General features: G+C 36.0%; 1 protein-coding gene across 8 annotated transcripts in view; it reads left to right on the plus strand.

Annotated features, from left to right (window-relative positions):
- The window catches only part of KDM6A (lysine demethylase 6A), a 165,998-nt gene that overhangs the window by 103,946 nt on the left and 41,591 nt on the right, over positions 1–20,461 (plus strand). For 4 of the 8 annotated variants that reach the window (XM_075098510.1, XM_075098492.1, XM_075098502.1 and 1 more), the window contains exons 8-17: positions 801–835; positions 4,312–4,405; positions 9,235–9,361; positions 12,087–12,185; positions 12,550–12,769; positions 13,330–13,464; positions 13,913–14,068; positions 14,714–14,809; positions 17,492–17,596; positions 18,196–18,591. In XM_075098510.1, the coding sequence (XP_074954611.1) occupies positions 801–835; positions 4,312–4,405; positions 9,235–9,361; positions 12,087–12,185; positions 12,550–12,769; positions 13,330–13,464; positions 13,913–14,068; positions 14,714–14,809; positions 17,492–17,596; positions 18,196–18,591 (1,463 nt within the window). The remainder of the gene's footprint in view (positions 1–800; positions 836–4,311; positions 4,406–9,234; positions 9,362–12,086; positions 12,186–12,549; positions 12,770–13,329; positions 13,465–13,912; positions 14,069–14,713; positions 14,810–17,491; positions 17,597–18,195; positions 18,592–20,461) is intronic. The other 4 variants (XM_075098549.1, XM_075098529.1, XM_075098540.1 and 1 more) reach the window with 2 other exon arrangements.

Genomic DNA, 20,461 nt, shown 5'->3' on the forward strand with positions numbered 1-20,461 from the left:
AGCTAATCTAGGTTAGCGGTTCTCAAGCCTTAGAATTCAGGCATTCCACCTTTTCTTTAATGATTTGAGCAGCATGAGGATAGTTTTCCATCTGCTGTTACTCTTGAACAATTCTCATTTTCTTTCTCCAGCCAGCAATTTTCTTGCCTCCAAGAGCTGCTAGTAGTATTATGGTGTTCTGTGCTGTTCGTATGACTATTTTAAGATGCTTTATGGTAATGATCAGAATAATATCTGTAATGAACACTTCTAGTTCAGTTTAACAGGGGAAAGACAATTTCTAAACAGGAAAAAAAAATCCCACCTAAATTTAAGATCCTGTATAAAGCTGGCAGTGTATAATGTAGTTTTCTGTTCTGTAACCCAGGTAGTCTGTCCCTTGGCAGTTGAATGAAAATAAAAAATAAGTCTTTATTTCTAACTCGGTTATGTACAGAAAGTATTACCTACGTTCTCTTCTTGTGCATCTCTGCTTAATGAGATTTTATTGCTAAGTTTACTGAAAGGTTAATGGACTCTGCATTTCAGAATACAGATAAAATCCATGGGCTGCCTTTCTGCACTATCTGTTTGCAGTCTTAATGCTTTGTTAGGGTACATATTCATTCTCTGTTGGTTCTGTTATATTAAGTGTAAAGTATCAATGCAAACAAATACTACTTTTGTATCTTCAAAATGTACTTTACCTTGGTTTTGCATTGATAAATTTGAAACATTGTTTATCCCTCACTTGAAAAAACATACTATAATTGTTGTTGTCATTCATAAAAACTAATAATTTTGATTTCCCACTCTTACAGTCCAGTTTCACATCGCCCACTTGTATGAAATCCAGGTAAGCTGTAAGCTCCTTTTTATAAAGTGTGGTTGAGTTTCTAACTACATGATATAATCAAAGTGTGGAATTCAGATTATAGATGCTTTTGTGAAACTAGGCGTATGTCTCAAACAGCTAAAGAAACTTTATTGGCTTTGCCTAGATTAAAAATGTCTTGTATGTGGACTGTCATGCTATAAAATGGAGTAGCTATTTTAATAAACTTATATATTTACTAGTCTTCCAAGTTGAGTGCAAAAAATCCCCTAAACATAATTTTTAGTGAAGTTCTTTTATGAGACTATATATGTATTTAGAAAGTTACATGGATATAAAAAATGCGTGGTTTCTTTATTCACATATATACATGTTGTTTCGCATACATACTATACACACACAGAGTCAAGTCTAGCCAGTTGCCCAGATGCCTCTTTTTGACATGAAATTTTCAAATTTAACTGAACATACGTGACAGAAATAGTTGAGATCTGAGGTCAACAGCGCATAAAGCTGCGTTATTAATTTTATATTGGGTCCTATCACAGAGGTTTTAGGTGAATCTTTTGGGAAATTACAGAACACCTCCTGAGCTTCCAGAATATAAGTAAGTTAAAAACAAGTAGCTACTGACATAGCTATTGTATATTTGCAATTTGACTGACTGGTCAAATAATGTAGATTGTATGCCCTTCTATCATGTTAATAGGTATTATATGACTGAGGAAGGGATATGACATGAAAGCAAAAACTGTTATAATTAAAATGGATGCAGACATAAATAAACTACATTTTCAGTCAGCTGAAAAGGAGCTTGATAAAGTAAGTGCTCTCTTTTGATGGCACAGTGAAAAATTATTTCAGGAATTTATATATAAATAAAAGATACAAATTTGATAAACAAGATATTTTTCTTTTGAATGCTTTTGGTGCAAAGCTGTATGACAAGAGAGAAATCCCCTGTCCCAAAACACCATTCAGAAACTTCATGGACTGTTGTGGTTCTTACCTGGCCACCATCCAGTTTTCGTTCTGAGTGCTGGAGCACACCTGACATGTTTATATAAGAAAGCATCCTCAACATGTTAGTTCTTTTGATCTGCAAGAGCAAAACAGAAAGTGGAACATCTCAGGTCGCCATGCCAGGTGCCTTATATAATTCTGTGACTGATGTTACAAGTGCTTAAGCTATGCTTTCTGACTGACAATTGTAGGCAGTGGGAACTTCAACACAAGTCAGAGCAAAACAGTTTCAGTGCATTCTGCTGTTAGACTTGGTTTGTCTCACAGTTCTGCTGGGGAGGGGTGTTGTCTTTTCTGGAATTAGAGAAACTCGGAAGCACAGAGGGTTTTGACTTCATTCTGGATATTACCTCTGACACGACGAAGAGATGTTTTTGGAGGCAGGCTGGTCGCTTGGTTTCTTTTAAAGGACTCAGTGCTACAGTTTTCTGAACCCCTCCATATATTTGAAAATTATCTACTCTCTAACATTCAGTGAAAAAGTTAATTCATTCCTTGATTATGTACCTTCACAGTACTGGAGTTTAAATGATGGGTTGCCAGCCTCTGAACAAGAAAATAGCCTGGCTCTGATAAGAATTAGCAGTGGTTTTTCATGGTGTTTAATGCTAGTTTCTATTATTTAATCTGCGGCAGTGTGAGTCTCTCTAGCTATTTAGGGTGGTAGCTTATATGGTGTCTAAAAAAAGACGTTGGATTGAGTTCCCCTGCGTCTTCCCATTTCTAAGACCATTCATGATGCAGCCAATATCAAGGGCTCTGGATCTTTGGAATTAACATATCGAAAATAAAACCAAATGTAAACATTATGACAGTTTTCTGTAATACTTTAGGGCATATATGTAGACAGATTTCTAAAGGGTAAATAATACAACAAATAACAATAGTGAAAAATACTCTGGATCTGGAAAACATGCCCTGTTTTAATAGGTCTTTCTGAATCCTTCCAAGCATGTAAATGTCTCTTCCGAAGTTGGAATATTAGGCACTAATATCTACCTGTTTGACATCTGGATTGCTGCCTCTGGTGTCATGTAATACAGAGAACTTCTGTTCATTTGCTTATCCTTCATAGTCATAAACACGAATTTTGCTCCCAATGCTAAATTTAAAATTTTTTCTGAATTGTTTTTATTTTGCTGGCCATGGATATTTTATGATACTTGCTTTCTTACCAATTGTCTGCATTTCATGAACACCAACTAAAAATCTTGCCTACCAACTTCCCCTTGTTGCATTTGAAAGTATGTAATTGATGCTTTAATTTTTTTCCCTGACTAAAGTAATGTTTTAAAACCAACATAGTTGTCTTTTGTGATTGTGAGAGCTCAAGAACCTAATAACATTTTTAACTTCTAATAGGTACTTATATTGTTTAGACTCTTCTCACAGTTGTCCCTTTTAAAACACGAGTAGTCAGTACTGTGTGGTCTTTGGATTAAAAAAAATGTAACATACGTCATGATCGTTTGCATTTAGGTGGCCCCATTTATTTTAGTACATTCATCTGTTTGCCAGAATGAAGTCTAATGTTGAATTATCTGAAAGCTTACCTTTCTTTAAAAAAATGTATAAAATTTTTAGAAAGTTTAGGAAAAGTACTCTTAGTAGCAAACCTCACCATTTATGTGTTCTAGACCTCTGTGGAGAGGAGGAACAGAATAATTAAGCATTTAAGATACATTCACTCTTAAACAATTATTGTTAGGGTAACACAAAGGTAAACGCTAACATTATTATTAAAAAATTAATCTATCAAGATGTCTTAACCTTTAATGTACACCAAACAGCTCATGCTGTTCCAGAAGTCAATAAAGACCATGATCCTAACCTGGAAATGTGTTTTCTATATCAAGACCTATTTATATAGAGAGTTAAGAATTGAATGTTTCCATACATTAGGCACATTTAATAGCAAATATTAAGATGGCGTACCTTCATTCTCTAGGTATAATCTGTGGATATGTTTTAATTCTGCATATGGTGGGACTCTTACCAGGGCAATAAATGATGTCGAAAAGGTAGTTCACATATACTGAAGGAAGGAGAGAGACAAAATTACACCAGTCACCAATTACCAATGATCTTCATTTCCGTTACGAATTTCCTGGGAGGAGTTTGTGTAGGGTTTTTTCAGATGTAGACTCATAGTCAAGCACTCCCCTTAAAAGCAGTATATACATTTTAGTATAAGAAGCATAATACATGTATGAGGAGTTGACCAAATTTAATAATTTGCAAATTTCCATAAATTATTTTAAGTAGCCAATTTATATTAAATACTATATTTATGAAAGTTTCTCTCTTACTGTATACACACATCACTCATTAAAACTTTCATATGCACTGTATGCAAAAAAAAAGTTCTAGGTTTTTGGCAATGTGTTTGTGTGCTGTCAGTGCTGTGAAATCATTGCTATTGGTGATCTGTTGTAAGCTTTATGATTAATCCATTTACTTTTTGCCTTTTGCAGAGAAAGTATCACTCTGCAAAGGAAGCTTATGAACAACTTTTGCAGATCGAAAACCTTCCTGCACAAGTAAAAGCAACTGTCTTACAGCAGTTAGGTATGTAAAATTAACTTTTATTTTTATGTGTGTTTCTTTTTTCCATCTTCACCTTCAGCAGTGTTTTTTAAGGCTCCATTTCCAAAGCGAGTCATAGACAGTGGGTATGATACGTGATATTTTCACCCAAAATAGAATGCATAACAGTAGATAATTAAGTAAATAAGAGAGGAGGAAAATATTTTAATTAAACTTGCAAAATTAAAAAGCTTGTACTGTAGACTTGCTACAGTATGTGCGTTACGGGTTTTGGGCAATGAGGGGACAGCCTTTCAGAGGAGGAGTGCAGCAGTTAGAATTCTGTATTCTGTGTTCTGCCTCTGAGAACATCTCTTGAATAGCTAGGCTAAATGCACTAAACTAAAATACTCTTCCCTCTTGCAGAGTAGGTGAACATGGCAAATGAAAAAAATTACCTTTTCTTTTATTATAGTACGTAATGAGAACCTATTTCTGTAACTAAAAAGTTTATCATCAGATTCTATAAAAGAAACCACATAAAAAGGGACTGTATTGTCATCCCATATTTATTGGCTTTCTATAAATCATTTTTAGACCAAAATTTCTAATGGGTGGGTAGAATAAATTACTTTTGTCCTATATTCCTTATAAAAGTATTTCCAGAACATTTTATTAAAACTGTTCAACCCAGTGTAAAACTTCTTCATTCACTTTCTCCATGTTCTTCATCTAATCTATTACTCTAAATATTAATTTAGCCTGCTTATGCCCATTCTGCCCCCCTTTCACATAGTGGTCATTTAATTCAAATTAGTAAGTGGCACTAAGTTATGGCCACAGTGCTTTCTTTTTTTGTAATGCAGTTTGTGTATGGATTTGGAGTGGGCTAATTTGTTTAGCTTTTGATTCTTCCGTACAAAATCAAAAATTAAACTCCCGGAGGAGTTCACTGCAGGGCTCTAGGTGCTGATGATCTTTCTGATGTCACACAACAGTGTTGCTTGTATTTCACTATCCCCTTTGAATTTTTTTTACCTTGGTATTATCCCACCTAGTATAACTTGTCAGCAATTTCATCCAGAAAGGCTGTACATATAATGAATGGAAGATAGGCTTCCCAAAATAGCTGAATAATGCTTTTTCAACTCCATTTGATGTGGGTTGCCATATTAGGAGCAAAGGTTCATGGCTGTATTCTTAGCATCCTACCACAGTCTCTGTGCTAGCAATAAGAGCAATTACTTTGAGAATTGTTTGCTGTGTGAAAACTGGATTAACTCCCTTTACTCAATCAGCATCGGTCACCTAGTTTTGTAGTATGGGTAGCTTCTGTGTGGAGAAAGGGGCAGTGGTCTTAACCAGAACATTGAAGGAACGATACCATTTCTTTCGCTCTTTGCTGTTAACAGTGGTATTTATCAGCATATGGTGTTTATTTGCAGATTTAAGTCTCTAGCAGCTGGTAATAAAAACACCTCCTCAGGCAGCGTAGTCCGGGTGGTGCACTGTTGCTTAGAAAAAATAATAGAAAATACCTGACGCTTGCCAGAATGCTACTGGCAAAACCCAATCAAAATATATTTGTATTTCTGTGTTGAAGGTTTTTGTTGTTTTTTTTTTTAATGCGAAACAGAAAAATCATTTTGCTATGAAAATACCCTTTATTTATTTTCCTTAGCTAGTTAATGTTTATTGAGCCAGAGTTGAAATTTAGGTAAGTTCAGATGTCTTGTGAGAGATTTATTAAAATCTTTGCTCTTGTTGCTGGTTTCCACAGCAGACCACTGTGGAGAAGAACCCAGTGATTGTCAGATAAATATATATCCATTTGAGCTGAGGCATGCTGACTAGTTCAGGTAGATCTAACAGCAAGATCTGTGCAGTTGAATAAGAACAGTGTGTTTCTTCTTGTTTGCCATTTCATTCGCTTTCCAAACAATAAATCTTTTCCCTGCATTGCGTAAAATTACATTAAATTAATTAGACTGAGGATCAGATGTGTCCCAGTATTTTTTCTCCAATTATACTCAGCAGTTGCATAAGGAAGAGTGTAAGAACAATGTAAGCACCTGCTTAGAGGTTCTCAAAGTACTCTCCCAATGATTTTCAGCTAGGGGAGTTCCTAGGTGGTGCCTACATAATTGGATGAGACATATGAGATGCTAAAATGGGGAAGAGGCTCATCTCTTCAGAGACTGAGATGGTGATGTTTATTGGGGGAAAAAGCAATTGCCACAAGTTCAGCACGAGAGTGAATGATAGCATTAAAAAAACCCTGTAGCATGAGCTAGGCTAGGACGTCATCTTGCTGAATCAGCACAGGGATTTCTTACAAATTAGATTATAAAGACCTGGAAAAGAGCATGGAACACTTGTTAAGTATGGATAAAATCTGTGTGTTTTGTTTATTATGTTAAAAATGTCCCAAGAGTAGAAGAGTAGTCAATATGCTAGTTGAGAATTTGAGTTAGATATGGCAAAAGGGAAACTGCACAGCTTACCAGGGTTTCTCCATCACCACCTTTCTGTATGTTCTTTATTTTGTGCATGAGAAGAGAGATCCAGTTTCCGCTATTCTAGTAGAAAACTGCTGTGTGTTCTCCCTCACCCGCTCTCTTGCTCTCTGATATTTTTCATCTCCCTGCACAGGAAGATAAAATCAGGAAGCAACCCTTGTTTCAGCAGTGAAACTAGATAGGGGTTGCTAGTTCTCATTTCTGTCTCCTAGGAATAGATTCTTTCTTTTTATCAGGGAACCTCCGTAAAGATCTCCTGAAGATACAACATGTTATCTTTCAATCCAGCAAGGTTCTGATGAAACAGAAAGTAGTTATCACCACGCAACATTTCCAAAGAGTCAGGAAATTGTTTAATGTCTTTTGTTTTTTAACCCTTGTTTATAATCCCTTAACTTTATCACAGGCTTTGCCTGGCACTGCACCCAATACATTTATCCTTAGTGTACAGTTATGCAGGTGTATTCTGATAACTACCCTCACATAAGCCTTTTTTTCTGAAAGCATGAGTATTTTCTGTATGCTTAAGAACTTCAGTGACTTGAGATTTGAATCAAAATCATAGCTTGTTTATGAAGCCCATGAAAGTAAGTTACGTATGTTATGTGTCCCTGCAGAAATTATAGGGTTTTTTTTGTTTGTTTAGGGTTTTTTGTTTGTTTCCCCCCCCCAGTGGGTAGGGTTTTTGTTTCTTTTTTTTTTTTTAAGCACTGTAACCACTTGTCTCCTAACCTGACATTTCTTGCAGTCCATGAAATATTCAAACTTCTGCTTCTGACAACAAATTCCAAGTGATACTTCTTAAAACACCTCAGACAAATGTTGTTCAATAGATATTTTCTTTTAGGTTACCTTTTTTAAATCTTGGAAGTTTGCCTTCCATTTGCAAACTATAAGCCCATGGAATAAAATATAAGCTGTATAGAACAGGTAGAACAAAATATTTAAGGTATAGTCTAATTACAGAGAGTGAAGTAAGGCTGCAAATACTCAGCAGTTCAGTTCTCATCTTGCCTACTCCATCTAGCATTTCAGGTGAGATCTGAATTTGATCTCGATCTTTTTGAGTGGTATTACCTGTTCATGTAGTTAGACTGTATCAAAAAGAATAATCTCAGGGTGCTGAGGTTTAGCTGATGGAGGTTTTAAATGGATGTTCAGTGCAGATGTATGTGTAACTCTGTAGGTAACTAAAACTTTATGCAAACCATGGATATTTTATAAAATTGGTGTGATGGTATTCCACAAGGGACTGTTTATGGGCAGGACACTATAAAAAGAGGGATAATCTGTTGTCACATCTTAAGTTTTAGAAACGTTTGCTGAAAAGTGGTGGATTTTTAGGATACGGAGATTAAGCAAACAGCAAGACATTGCTGACCAGTGTGGTATGTAGTGCTTTCAGCAAGCCTGTTGCAAAGGATTTTTTTGTACTCATGATATGAATGATACTGAGATGATTTTGTGACTGCTTAAAGGAATTCCATCTCAGCGTAGACGTAGATGAGGAGCAGTTCAAGAAGATCATGAAGGTGCTTTATTTGAAATGGTAACCAAGCCTTGCACCAGTGCTAGAGCAGAGATGCGTTTTAACAGCACGTAAAAGATAATATGGGAGCAGGGATTGTGGGAGGTCTTTAAAGTGGGGATAAATAATTTGTCTAGTGTAATGAAAGAAAAAAAAGGCATTTGAAAGGCTGTGATGTGTGGTTAGATGAGGAAATAAGATGATCTTTTCAGCAGAATTTGTTATGTAGATGAGAGGTAATTGCATTTGTCAAGGTGAACGGAAGGGATGTTGTAGCAATGAAGATGAAATGACAATGTAAGAAAGATTTAAAGTAGAGATACAAAAATACTTACCAGTGTTCTTTTGGGGAATTGCCCAAATGTAGATATGGGATAAATACGAGGATTTAGAAGAAAAGGAGTAAACGGAACATAATGTACAGAAGATTGATGTGTGTGACAGGGAGAACAGTGGCATTTTTCACAATGACAAGGAAGGTATCTGTGTTTAGAGAAAGAAAGAGTTAACATTTTCAGATTAACTTTTTATGAGAGAAGACTGAGCCATTTGTAACTGTGCTGCTATCCTCGTCGAAAATTATTTAAACCCAAAAAGTGCTTTAAAAGTACTTGAAAGTAATTTTGACTTGGGCTCCTTTTGTCCTGTAATTTTAGTATAGAACTTTAAAAGTTGTAAACGTTTCATTCATAATATTATGTGTAAATTATGTTATTGTTTGATATTTCTATTTTCAAAACGAATCTAACGCTATTAATATCCTGCTGCACCAAATTAAATGGTCTTAGGGAATTTCACTTCTGCCATTTACGGGTTTTTTGTAGGCTGGATGCATCACACCGTGGATCAGCTTGGAGACAAGGCAACCAAGGAAAGCTATGCTATACAGTATCTCCAGAAATCTCTAGAAGCAGATCCAAATTCTGGTCAATCCTGGTATTTCCTTGGAAGGTGAGAAGTGACTTTATAGACACTGTAACTATATTTGTAAATTTTTTGAAGTTACTCATTATTGTGAGTATCTTATGTTGTTTTTCTTCTTAATATTTTCAGAGGAAAAATGGAGGATGTATGTATGTGTCTACTGAAGTCTAGTTTTCTGGAAAGTGTATAAAAAGGCAAAGTGCTAACATATTTGGGATGAATATAGATTAGAAGTTGAAATGAAGTATGTTACCCAAGCAGACCTGCTTTTTTTTGTAGTTATTATTCAGTCTATAGAATCACAGTACTCTGTCTGCCCTGCCTAGGTTTACCTGTTCCTCCTGCTACTACCATATCTTCTGTTCTCTCTCTCTTCTTTTTTTCTTTTTTTTTTTTTTAATTTTTTTTCTTTTTGGTAAATGATCTGTAAACACTTTTACTTTTCTTCATGCCTTTTTCACAATTCTTTCTCTCTTTATATTCTAAGAATCTCCCTTCTAATCTCAATCAATTTTTCCATTAAAATAAAAATATTTTCCCAGGTATACATCCATTTCCAAACAGCATGTATTGCAACTAAATATTAGGCCAAGATAGCTCAGATTGATCCATTCTAATATCTATTTCAGTGCTTTATTAATTCTGTACTATCAGACAGTATTTTTTACTTGAAAATTAATGTATTCCAAGATGTAAATCATATAAACGTGATGACTTTTCTTGGTCTTCCTTTTAAGAAAATAGAGTACTTCATACAAACCAGTAGTAACTCTTGAAATAATCAGGTTTTTGGAGAAAGCTTTGAGGGTAATTCAAGTCCGTACGTGAACAGGTCAGTTCCATTGCGAAATACATTAGAAAGGAATTACGCAAAAATAAAATTTGTATCCTAGCCTCAATATCTTCCAGCTGACTTTCTTGGAGGTTCTGGTCACATACAACTAGAACCTACTCTTGTTTTTGTCATCCTAATTATATTCTGCCAGCTGTTCTGTAAAACAGGGCTCTTCAACCAGCTGTCTGCAGGCTAAGGGAGGGACGCCAGCACTGAGTGTGAAGGGCTAGAGCAGGTTTGGAGGGAAAAGGGAAAATGGGCCACAGATCATCTGGCTCATCTTGCCATCAGCTGGGCTGAAATCCCGATTTTTCCTCAGTAGTCCTGTTCCACATGCCTTGAGCTCGTTGAGTTCTTACACAGTGGCAGGACGGAGCCAAGGGCTCCATGAAGTATGTGTGTGCAGCTGCTGTGCTCCTGCTCCTACTGTGCCACAGCTTTCACGTGATTAGAATAAAACCTAGGACCATACAAACAAGGGGAAGAAATGCAGGAAATGGGAGAAAAAGAATCTAGTGGAAGCATAGGAAGGGCTAGAGCAAAAATATTTCTGTGCCCCATTCCCTCAGTCAGTATGATGGAAGGAGAAGAGGAAAGGAACAGGGTTACAGGCTGTGCATTCACTCTTCCTCTTTTTCCCTCCTTGTGTATTCCCTTTTGTTTTTCCTTCCTCTGCTGGTTGTCCAAACTGGATAGTAAGTTGCTTTAAAGCTACCTTTCAAAAATATACCAGCACCACCCTCCTCCCCCACTGAAAAAAATCCATCACCCAGTTTTAAGCTTTGTTGGGTGCTTAATGTTAGTGTTACCCTGATCAGAGTCTTCATGTATCTGATAAGCAGACAGATTGAAACATGTCTGTTGGAGCTTGCGTTAGACTGTGATTAAAATGATCTTCTGAAATATTGTATTCAGACTTAATGGCTGTTTGGGCAAGATTTTATTGTATTGCTTTCCTAGTGTGCCTCAAGAATACATGAAAAAGAGTAACGTGTTTGACAAACCTTTGCCTGTACCATTCTGCTTGGTTTTTATTTTCTACTAGAATAAATTTACCGTTGTTATTTGTGTTTTGAAAGTTGTCAGTTCTTTTTCCAACAGGGGAACTTATTACAAACAATATAAGAAGCAGAGCTATTGTAGATTACACTAGTAAATATATATTTTTTTTTAATATTGTATTTATTTGAAGCTTTTCATTTTTAAAAGGTAGGTATTACTCCCTGTAGTATAATTGTAGTTCTTTTTATGGTTCTGATATTTCTGCTTAAAATGCCAGAATACCTTTGAATTTGTATATGAAAAATATTCAAGTAAGAAATTACAAAAAAAAACAGAAAAGCAAGATTTTCTACAAAATTTTGTGCTCTATATATGCAGTAAAACAAACTGATATGTTTCTCATTACTTGAAATCTTACTGAGATGTGAGAAGTGCACATAAAAATTCTTCCTAGGCCATCAGGAACCATCCTGATTGAGTTCGTCAAAATATCTTTATAAGTCTGAAACAATTCTTGTAGAACATGAAGTTTCATAACCATTGTTTTGATAAAATAGGTAACTTAATTGCTTATTTATAATGCTGTCTGTAGATTAATATAGTTCTTATTGACTGATAAGTATGACAAATGAAAGAAATGTATGTCTTTAAAATGTGGTATGACTTCTGTTTTTCTTACAAAATCAGTAAGCTAGGGTTTTAGCAGTTTGGTGTACTTTTCAAATAAATAATTAGTAATACATGTTGATTACGGTGTTTGAGTCTGCTTATGCCTGGCGTTCAAGCAAATGTTTGAGGTTCATCTAGATGAGTATGTATTTGCATGACTTCACATTTATCAGATCAGTCTTGGTAAGCCACCCTCAATGATTACCTTCTATAAATATTACCACAGTTTTCTTTTTCTTCTCCCAGGTGCTATTCAAGTATTGGGAAAGTTCAGGATGCCTTTATATCTTATAGGCAATCTATTGATAAATCAGAAGCAAGTGCAGATACATGGTGTTCTATAGGGTAAGAATGATACAGGGTAATACAGTGATACAAATCAATGCTAATATTTATAAATAAAGAATATCAGCTTTTTAACTTTTTTGCTCTCAAGGGGATTGTAAAGCTTTTTTATTTATACCTTCATGTTGTCAGACTTGTCTGATTTGAAGTTTAAATAATTTATATTTGTTTTTTCAATTTTTTAAAATACTGAATATGCTATGTATACGAGCTTTGCATGTTAAGATTTTATGTGTTTATGCTTATTACTGTGCTTTATATAATGGCAAAATTTATTAAGGGGTTTGAGGGGGATGTGTATATTTGACTTGTTTGTATTTTGACTTTGTTATTAATTCTCAACTTCACTAATCTTTCTATTCAGTGTGCTGTATCAACAGCAAAATCAGCCTATGGATGCTTTACAGGCCTATATCTGTGCTGTACAATTGGACCATGGCCATGCTGCAGCCTGGATGGACCTAGGCACACTCTATGAGTCCTGCAACCAGCCTCAGGATGCCATTAAATGCTACTTAAATGCAACTAGGAGCAAAAATTGTAGTAATACCTCTGCACTTGCAGCACGGATAAAGTATTTACAGGTAAAACTAAAGTTTTAAGAAGTGGGAAATACTCTTCCAAGTACACAGCAGAGGGGAGGGGAGAAGTAACACAAAAGTTTAACTTGCAGTTGTTTGTGGTGTGTATAACCTGTTCTCATGTGTACTGTAAGCATATCATAGCCTGTAATATTTTATTTCTTCATTTTTAAGTGAAACTTAATTCCTTATAAACCCTCTTTTGCGCATTTAATCAAAGCATACTGTTTACATCACTTTGCTTTTTTCTTTGTATTGTCTACATTTTTAAGTTTTCATAACATAGAGAGAGAATACACACACGCTATCTTTCACTCTTGTTTGCAATTTCAGAAAAAAGGAATTATGAGACCTCTGAATCCAGAGCTCATCTTTGTTCTGATTCTCACAAAGGTTTATATTCTGGTTACCCTCTTTATACATAGCACCTTTCTAAAACCCCAAATTTTAAATCTGTCCTCTCTTTAAGACATAATTAGCTACAGCATTTAGGAAGATTTCATGGACTTGCTCTTACTAAAGTAGGCTTGTGTTAAATTTGCTTTTTACATAATTTTTCCTAGGCTCAGTTGTGTAACCTTCCACAAGGTAGTCTACAGAATAAAACTAAATTACTTCCTAGTATTGAGGAGGCATGGAGCCTACCAATCCCCGCAGAGCTTACCTCCAGGCAGGGTGCCATGAACACAGCACAGCAGGTGAGAAGTTGGGTTATGTTCTGCAGGTGCCCAGCTTTAAGGGTTCTTTACAATCGGTAGTGGTCAAGCTTATTTTATTGAGCACAGGGCTGGCTTTTATTAATAAAAAGCCTTTGATTTATTTGCAAAGGGATACTAGATCAAGAAGCTCCCTATAATATGGGAGAAATATGGGGGTACCAATTTAGAACCTTTGTGGATTTTCATGATTTTAAAAGATTTCATCTTAAATAGAAATGCTGCAGTGGTTTGATAATCCCATGAAAGGTACACATTCCTCCATTGATGACCATATGGAAACTGATTTTTCAGTTATTCAGTTATGAGATCATCTTCAGAATATCTACTCAGCCCTTTTAATATATGTGGGCTGTTAAAATATATAATTTAAAGGAAAGAATTAAGAATATATAGAACCATATTTTTGTCTTCCTTCTGTGATTCTTAGGCTTGTAAACCTCATCATCCAAATACTGAACCTGTACTAGGCCTCACTCAAACACCAATTTCACAGCAATCCTTGCCACTACACATGATTCCTTCTAGCCAAGTAGATGACCTGACCAGTCCTGCCAAGAGGAAAAGAACATCTAGTCCAACAAAGGTATATATTCTGATGAAATAAAGAGCCCCCTACCAAAATTATACGGAAATATGCATTGAAGTTATGCAGCATGCACAGAATTTGTGCTGTAAATTGTAATCCTTTGGCATCAAGGTGGGGAATGTTTTTAGAAATTAAAAAAAAACATTTTTCAGTGATGTGTTTAATCAGGTTACAGTTCAGACAGGAAGCGCATAGGGGCAACGCAGATTGGTGGCACTGTACTACAATCGTAGTTGTATAAATGAAAAAGTACAATCATAGTCTGATGATAGACAGAGAGGGAGACGATCATGTCATCCTGTCTATTGCCTTTGCTTATATTTAGAATTCAAGTGTTTCATCATCATGTAATAGTGTTTCAGAAGAAGTAATATTCAGTTTTAAAAGTAGTGTACATTTAATTGCATAATTTGATTTGATTGTTTCTCGTTATGACATTAGATATCATTTAACCTTCTAACTACTCTGATACTGTATGAGAACGGTAGAACAAGACTTGGCATGTTTTAGTATGTTCTTTGTTTATATTGTGTTCTTGAAACAATGACTAGTTCTTTCATAAGTAAGATAAAATCTAGATAGTAAAAGAAATTATGTTGACCTTTTGATAGTCACACATTTTAATGTAATGTTTTCTCTCAGAATACTTCAGATGTTTGGAGCAGTGGCCATACAGTGTCACATCCTCCTGTACAGCAACAAATTCATTCTTGGTGCTTGACACCACAGAAATTACAGGTAGGTATGTTGAAGATCTTCAGAAGCTTTGGTACATTTTTTTGTTTCTTTCTTTCTTCCTTTTAAGAAAATAAATCTGGAACACTTTTTGGTTTCACAATTCTGAAATTTAATGTGAAATACCTCCCAAATAATTCCCATGGTGTAATTCAAGTTGTGCTAGTATTTATGGCTTCTCTACGTGAGATTAGCTCTGTAGTAAAATAAATGATCTCTAGCAGAATCTGAACACTTACACTGTATGAATTCTATAATTTATAAAGAACATACAGTAATTCTTTCTTATGATGTCTTAAAGATAGATATGCAAATTGCCACACTTGTGTGCCAGCTGAGTTTTGGTACTTGCTGTAATGTGGGGGATATTGAAGGAGGTGTAGAAGTACTGTAGTATCCTCTTTTTCCTCTGAGGTAGCTTCTTGTATCAAAGTGTGTAAACAAAGATGCACATTCTACAAAATGCAGTTATTCAGATGAAATCTGGTACTGCTTTTCTGTATTTTATGTCACCTAATGTATTTACATGAAATGCTAGACTTTATTTTTGAAATCTTGTTTCAGGTCTTTTGTGTTACGATGTTTTGTTGTCTCTTCAGTTCATTAGGGCTTGCAGTGAGCTTCAGCAGGAATTCCATATTTTGAAAATCAGGCCTAGCTGGAAACTCCATGTATCACAGATACTGCTTTGGATGCAAGGAAAAATAGAAGGAAACACAGTGTAGAGACAGAAGGCATTCTGATTGACTGAGCAGTGTTCCCCTCAACTACAATATAGTTCCTCATCTGTTTCTCTGTCTGAACAATATTGGCTTTTTTACACGGCATAATTTTCCCCTCCCTTCCCTCCAACCTCCCTAATCCCTCTTCTAATCTCCTCCCTAATCACTCTTGTATCTCTCTCTTCATGCATTATTATTTCCGTCTGCTTATTTTATGTCATACTACTTTTCCACTTTTTAGTTTCACCTTCTTCCAGATCCAGCTTCCTCCAAGTAGGTGTGTCTGCCTAAGTACGGTATACTGGATTTGTTGGCAATAGCTTTACAAGGTTCCAGCATATATGAATAGGAAAGCCAAAAAGACGTGATGCAAGAGGAGAGTGAATAAAACCTTTATTACACCTTCTAAGTCAGCCTTTTAAAAGTGGCAGCTCAGAGGCTGGATGAGTATGGCATATAACACACAACAAATGGCTCAGCTAAGAAAAGCAGAAGGGGAAAGGGCTATAGCCACACAGTAGCCTCCAGGGCTGCACCATGCCAGTGGAGGAGGGACGGGTGTTAGTTTCACAGAGCTGGTGGGCAGCAAGAACAGTGCCACCTGCAAAGCCTCTGCGCCCATAGCACTGGAGAGGAGTGCAGACTTGCCTCTGCTGACATACGTGCTAGGTCAGTCTTTCTGATTCCTGTTACCCTACTTAGACTTTTTTTTAAAAGCAAAATTAACAACCGAAGAGCACTGGTTTTGGCTTCTGTGTGTCCAGTGCATGCACTCCCCTGGAGACCCTGTCTTCATCTCACAATTATATATATCTATGTATAGATTAGTCTCACTCATTGCAGTCCCCTACAGAGGGACTTCAGAATGGAAGCTACTGTTAATCCAGAGAGTTTGGCATGAACTATCTTGAACCACTTTTTCAGACAGTGTTGGATTTCTGGTTTTTTTTTAAGTTGATACTGTGCGAACAACTAGTGTTCAGAGCAGAATCAACTACACTTCATTTAATACACATGCTTGAGTTTCGTTTATGTATTACTAATATAGTATAATCAAAGCAAAGGAGGTGAGAAGGATTTAGAAAAATAATACATGCAGACCTGAAGGAAACTAAAGGAAACCTGATTTGTGTTTGGTTTTGGTGGGACTTGGTTTGGTTTGTTTTTTAGGGGTTGTTTTTTGGGTTGGGTGTTTTGTTTGTTTGTTTTTTAAAGGATTTACAATGATGTGAAGTAGCATAGTATTTAAGAAAAATAAGAAAAAAGTCTATGTCACCTTTTGTGTAAGACAACTTTTGCCCTCCTCTCCATAACCCCCTGCCCCTTCCTTCTCAGATAGTCCTTCTGTGCTCCACAATTTCAGCATTTATGTCATACCGCTTAACAGCAGCAGACTTACTGGTGGAATGATGGTGTATGCTGAGTAGTTTAAAATGAATACAGAGATCAGATTTTTGGTAATAGATACTTAAATTTCTTGCAAATGAATTTAGTCGTAAGTATCAGAACTGAAGATATTGCTCTCTGTAATTAAGTTTTACAGTTTTCTGGGGGATTTTTTTTATGTTTTCATGTGTGACTATAGGTTGAATTTACTTTGTGCTGAACAGTATTAATAAAACAATAGAAAAATACACAAGTGTTAAAACTTACATAATTATAATAAGAATTCTATATAATCATACTTGAATGTAATTTTCTTTTATGGTGTAATTTTTTTTTAGTGTGATAATTCTTACACGCTCAAATAATTTAGACAGTCTCTTTAGTTTTAGTAACTAGTGGTAAGGTTTGGTTACAGAATAGTGTATGGAAAGTTGTTGAGTCTGCAACAGAAATCTCAATCATGTTTTCAGCTTGACAAATCTTGTCTTCGTGGATAAGTTTTAGTATTGTTTGCAAGAAAGTTATTAAAAAGCACATGCAACATTAATGATTCTGAACTGTACTGCTGTTTTTTCAGCACTTGGAACAGCTGCGTGCAAACCGAAATAATCTAAATCCAGCACAGAAACTTATGCTGGAACAGCTGGAGAGTCAGTTTGTCTTGATGCAGCAACACCAGCAGGTGATAACAAAAACATTTTTCTCTTCTACAAAACATTTGTCAGTAATGGCGTCTGTGGTATTTCTTGAATTCTGAAGAATTTCTGTTGTACAGACTTTCCATGCCCTTTACTATGTTACACCAAGTCATCTTTTTTTGTGTAAAGTATAATTGTGGTTTACTGGTTGAAATGTAGTGGGTTTAGCTGTGTTTTAGCATAGGGCTACCAGATAATGTAAAAGTTTTCAACCACTCTTCCAAACTGAAGTGAGTGGACACATCTAAAAGCAGTCTTACTTGAAAAATACTTAGTTGTAGTAAGCAGTATTACAGCATATCTCCTCCTCTCATTGTTCACTTCTCTCTCTCTGTGTCCAACTTTAGCAGTAAAATGCTAACGCTCAAACTGAAGAGCCTAGAAGAAAAGCATGCTGATAGCTTTACCTTAAAATTCGCTCAGCGCATTTGTGAGCATGACAGACATCTCATTTCTCAAAAGCAACTGCAAAGATCTTAAAATCAGTATAAAATTGGAATTGACCAGTGCAATAAACCTCGTATGATCTTTACTTTTCAAATTCTGCAGCTAATGTTCTTGTGCTTTGTTCATCTTCCGTTAGATGAGACAAACAGGAGTTGCACAGGTACGATCTACTGGAATTCCTAATGGGCCAACAGCTGATTCATCACTGCCTACAAACTCTGTCTCTGGTCAGCAGCCGCAGGTTGCTCTAACCAGAGTGCCTAATGTCGCTCAGCGTGGAATCCGTCCCGCCTGCCCTGGGCAGCCTATGGCTAATGGACCCTTTCCAGCAGGCCCCATTCCCTGCAGCACAGCAAGAACGCTGGGTAGTACAGACACTATTTTGATAGGCAATAATCACATAACAGAAAGTGGAAGTAATGGAAACGTGCCTTACCTGCAGCAAAACGCACTCTCTCTACCTCATAACCGCACAAACCTGACCAGCAGCGCAGAGGAGCCGTGGAAAAACCAACTATCTAACTCCACTCAGGTATACAATTTCAGTTTACTTACAGGCTACACTAAGGAGGCTTGATAAGCAAGTCGCTGTTTGAAGTCTCTCATTTGTAAACATGTTTTCTGTTTCCTGAAGTTGATGACCTAGATGCAAATAAAACGTACACTAGGTTAACCCTGCCCAATACATTTTTAATGTTAAAAATCTATGTATTAAATTAACTACTTTCAGGGTAAAGGAAATGATCGTAAATCAAAGAGGGCAGTTACATACTGCTCAGCTGCCTACCTTTGCAGAAAAGTTTCTTTAAAAAGGAATACTTGCACATCTTTTTGTTGCTTCTTTAATGTGACTGTTTTTCATGTAGTATATTTCATGTGCATATTTCATGGGAAGCTGAATGTTGTGTTCATTTGGGACATTACATTATTGTCATGATGTAATCATTACCCATATTTTGTTTCCATATGATCTTTCAAAGTTAGTGTCTAGCAATCAGTGCCACAGAGTTACTTGCAGAAAAATACTATCATGCCAGTAAAAATCCATCGGGATTAAAGTGTGTAAGTAAGGGTGTGTTGTGTATGTGTGTGTTAGAACTTAAAGGTAGAGCTTTTTTTTTCTTTTTTTTCTTTGCTTTTTTTTTTTTATTTCAGCCTAAATGTCTATGTTCCAAGACATACCTTGTGTATGTAATAAGGTGTTCTGTAGGAAGATATCCTAATGATTTAATTCACTTTTACCAGACAGATCATACAGCTTGATACAATATTGCTTTCTTCCTCAACACTGCCTAAATTTCTTGTTTAGTTAATATTGCATGTTACTTTAATGCTGAAGAACTGAGAGTGGGCTGTGGTACAGACATACATCCATACATGCTTAACTGCACATACACTGCAGCAAAGGCTGAGATAATACCAGAACATCTTGTTTAAAACATGGTTATCCAAAACTAAAACAGCATTGTAGCGTGAGTTTTTTAAAAGTTTCCTCTGTATCAGTAGTACTATTTACATGGTTTATAAACATGGCAGGGGGACTTGGAGCCTGTTAGCCTCACTACCTCTTGCTTGAATTAGAATTCACTTCTCTGTTTAATCTGTATTGTATAAAAGAAGTTCTGCACTTGGTGGAGAGGTATCTGCTTTATATTAGATATCTGTGGTGCTGGTGTCCCTAAAGTAGGCAAGTAATAAATTGTAGTAGGAGTTGGCCGCTTTCCATAGAGATGGTGTTTTTGAAGAGGCTGGGTAACTGTTCCAAGAAAAGCTTGCAGTGCCGTTTCCTGTATCCTTGCATCTTTGTTCTGTGTAAAGTGTATTCAGAGAACAGGGTCTCAGCAGAGTTTCAGTGTCTATAACATTCTCCACAGGTTCCAAATGAACTCCTGATTTTAAAAACTATTTATTAGTAATTAAGCTACATAGAGGAATTGAGAAATTTTCTATACAGGTGTGATGTGACATGTACAGTGCAGTTTGGAATTAACAAAAAAAAAAAGGCCTATAATAGGTGTAGCAACACTTGTAAAAGACAAGTGAAAACCAAACTAGGAGGAAACTTTACCACAGCTGGGAAGCCTCCGAAGTGGGAAGGTTACCCTTTCCAAAATAAAATCTCAGTTACAAATAAATATAAAAGTGGATTCTTTTACCATTCTTGACACTGGCTCATAGCTAAGAGATCATTTAAACATCCAACAATTTAATTGTAGGTTTGGGAATTAATAATTATATACTTAACACAGTAGTGTGTTACCCTGAAATCAGCTACAGCTACGTATACGTCAGCTTTTCAGTCATTTATATACACGCACACGCACACTGTTCATTGGGAAGTAGAGTTCTTTCCATACTACAGTTGATTCATGCTATTAATGTCCAGACTTAGGTTTTCCATG

This window comes from Phalacrocorax aristotelis, chromosome 1 (assembly GCF_949628215.1).
Source record: "Phalacrocorax aristotelis chromosome 1, bGulAri2.1, whole genome shotgun sequence".
NCBI classification, from domain to species: Eukaryota; Metazoa; Chordata; class Aves; order Suliformes; family Phalacrocoracidae; genus Phalacrocorax; species Phalacrocorax aristotelis.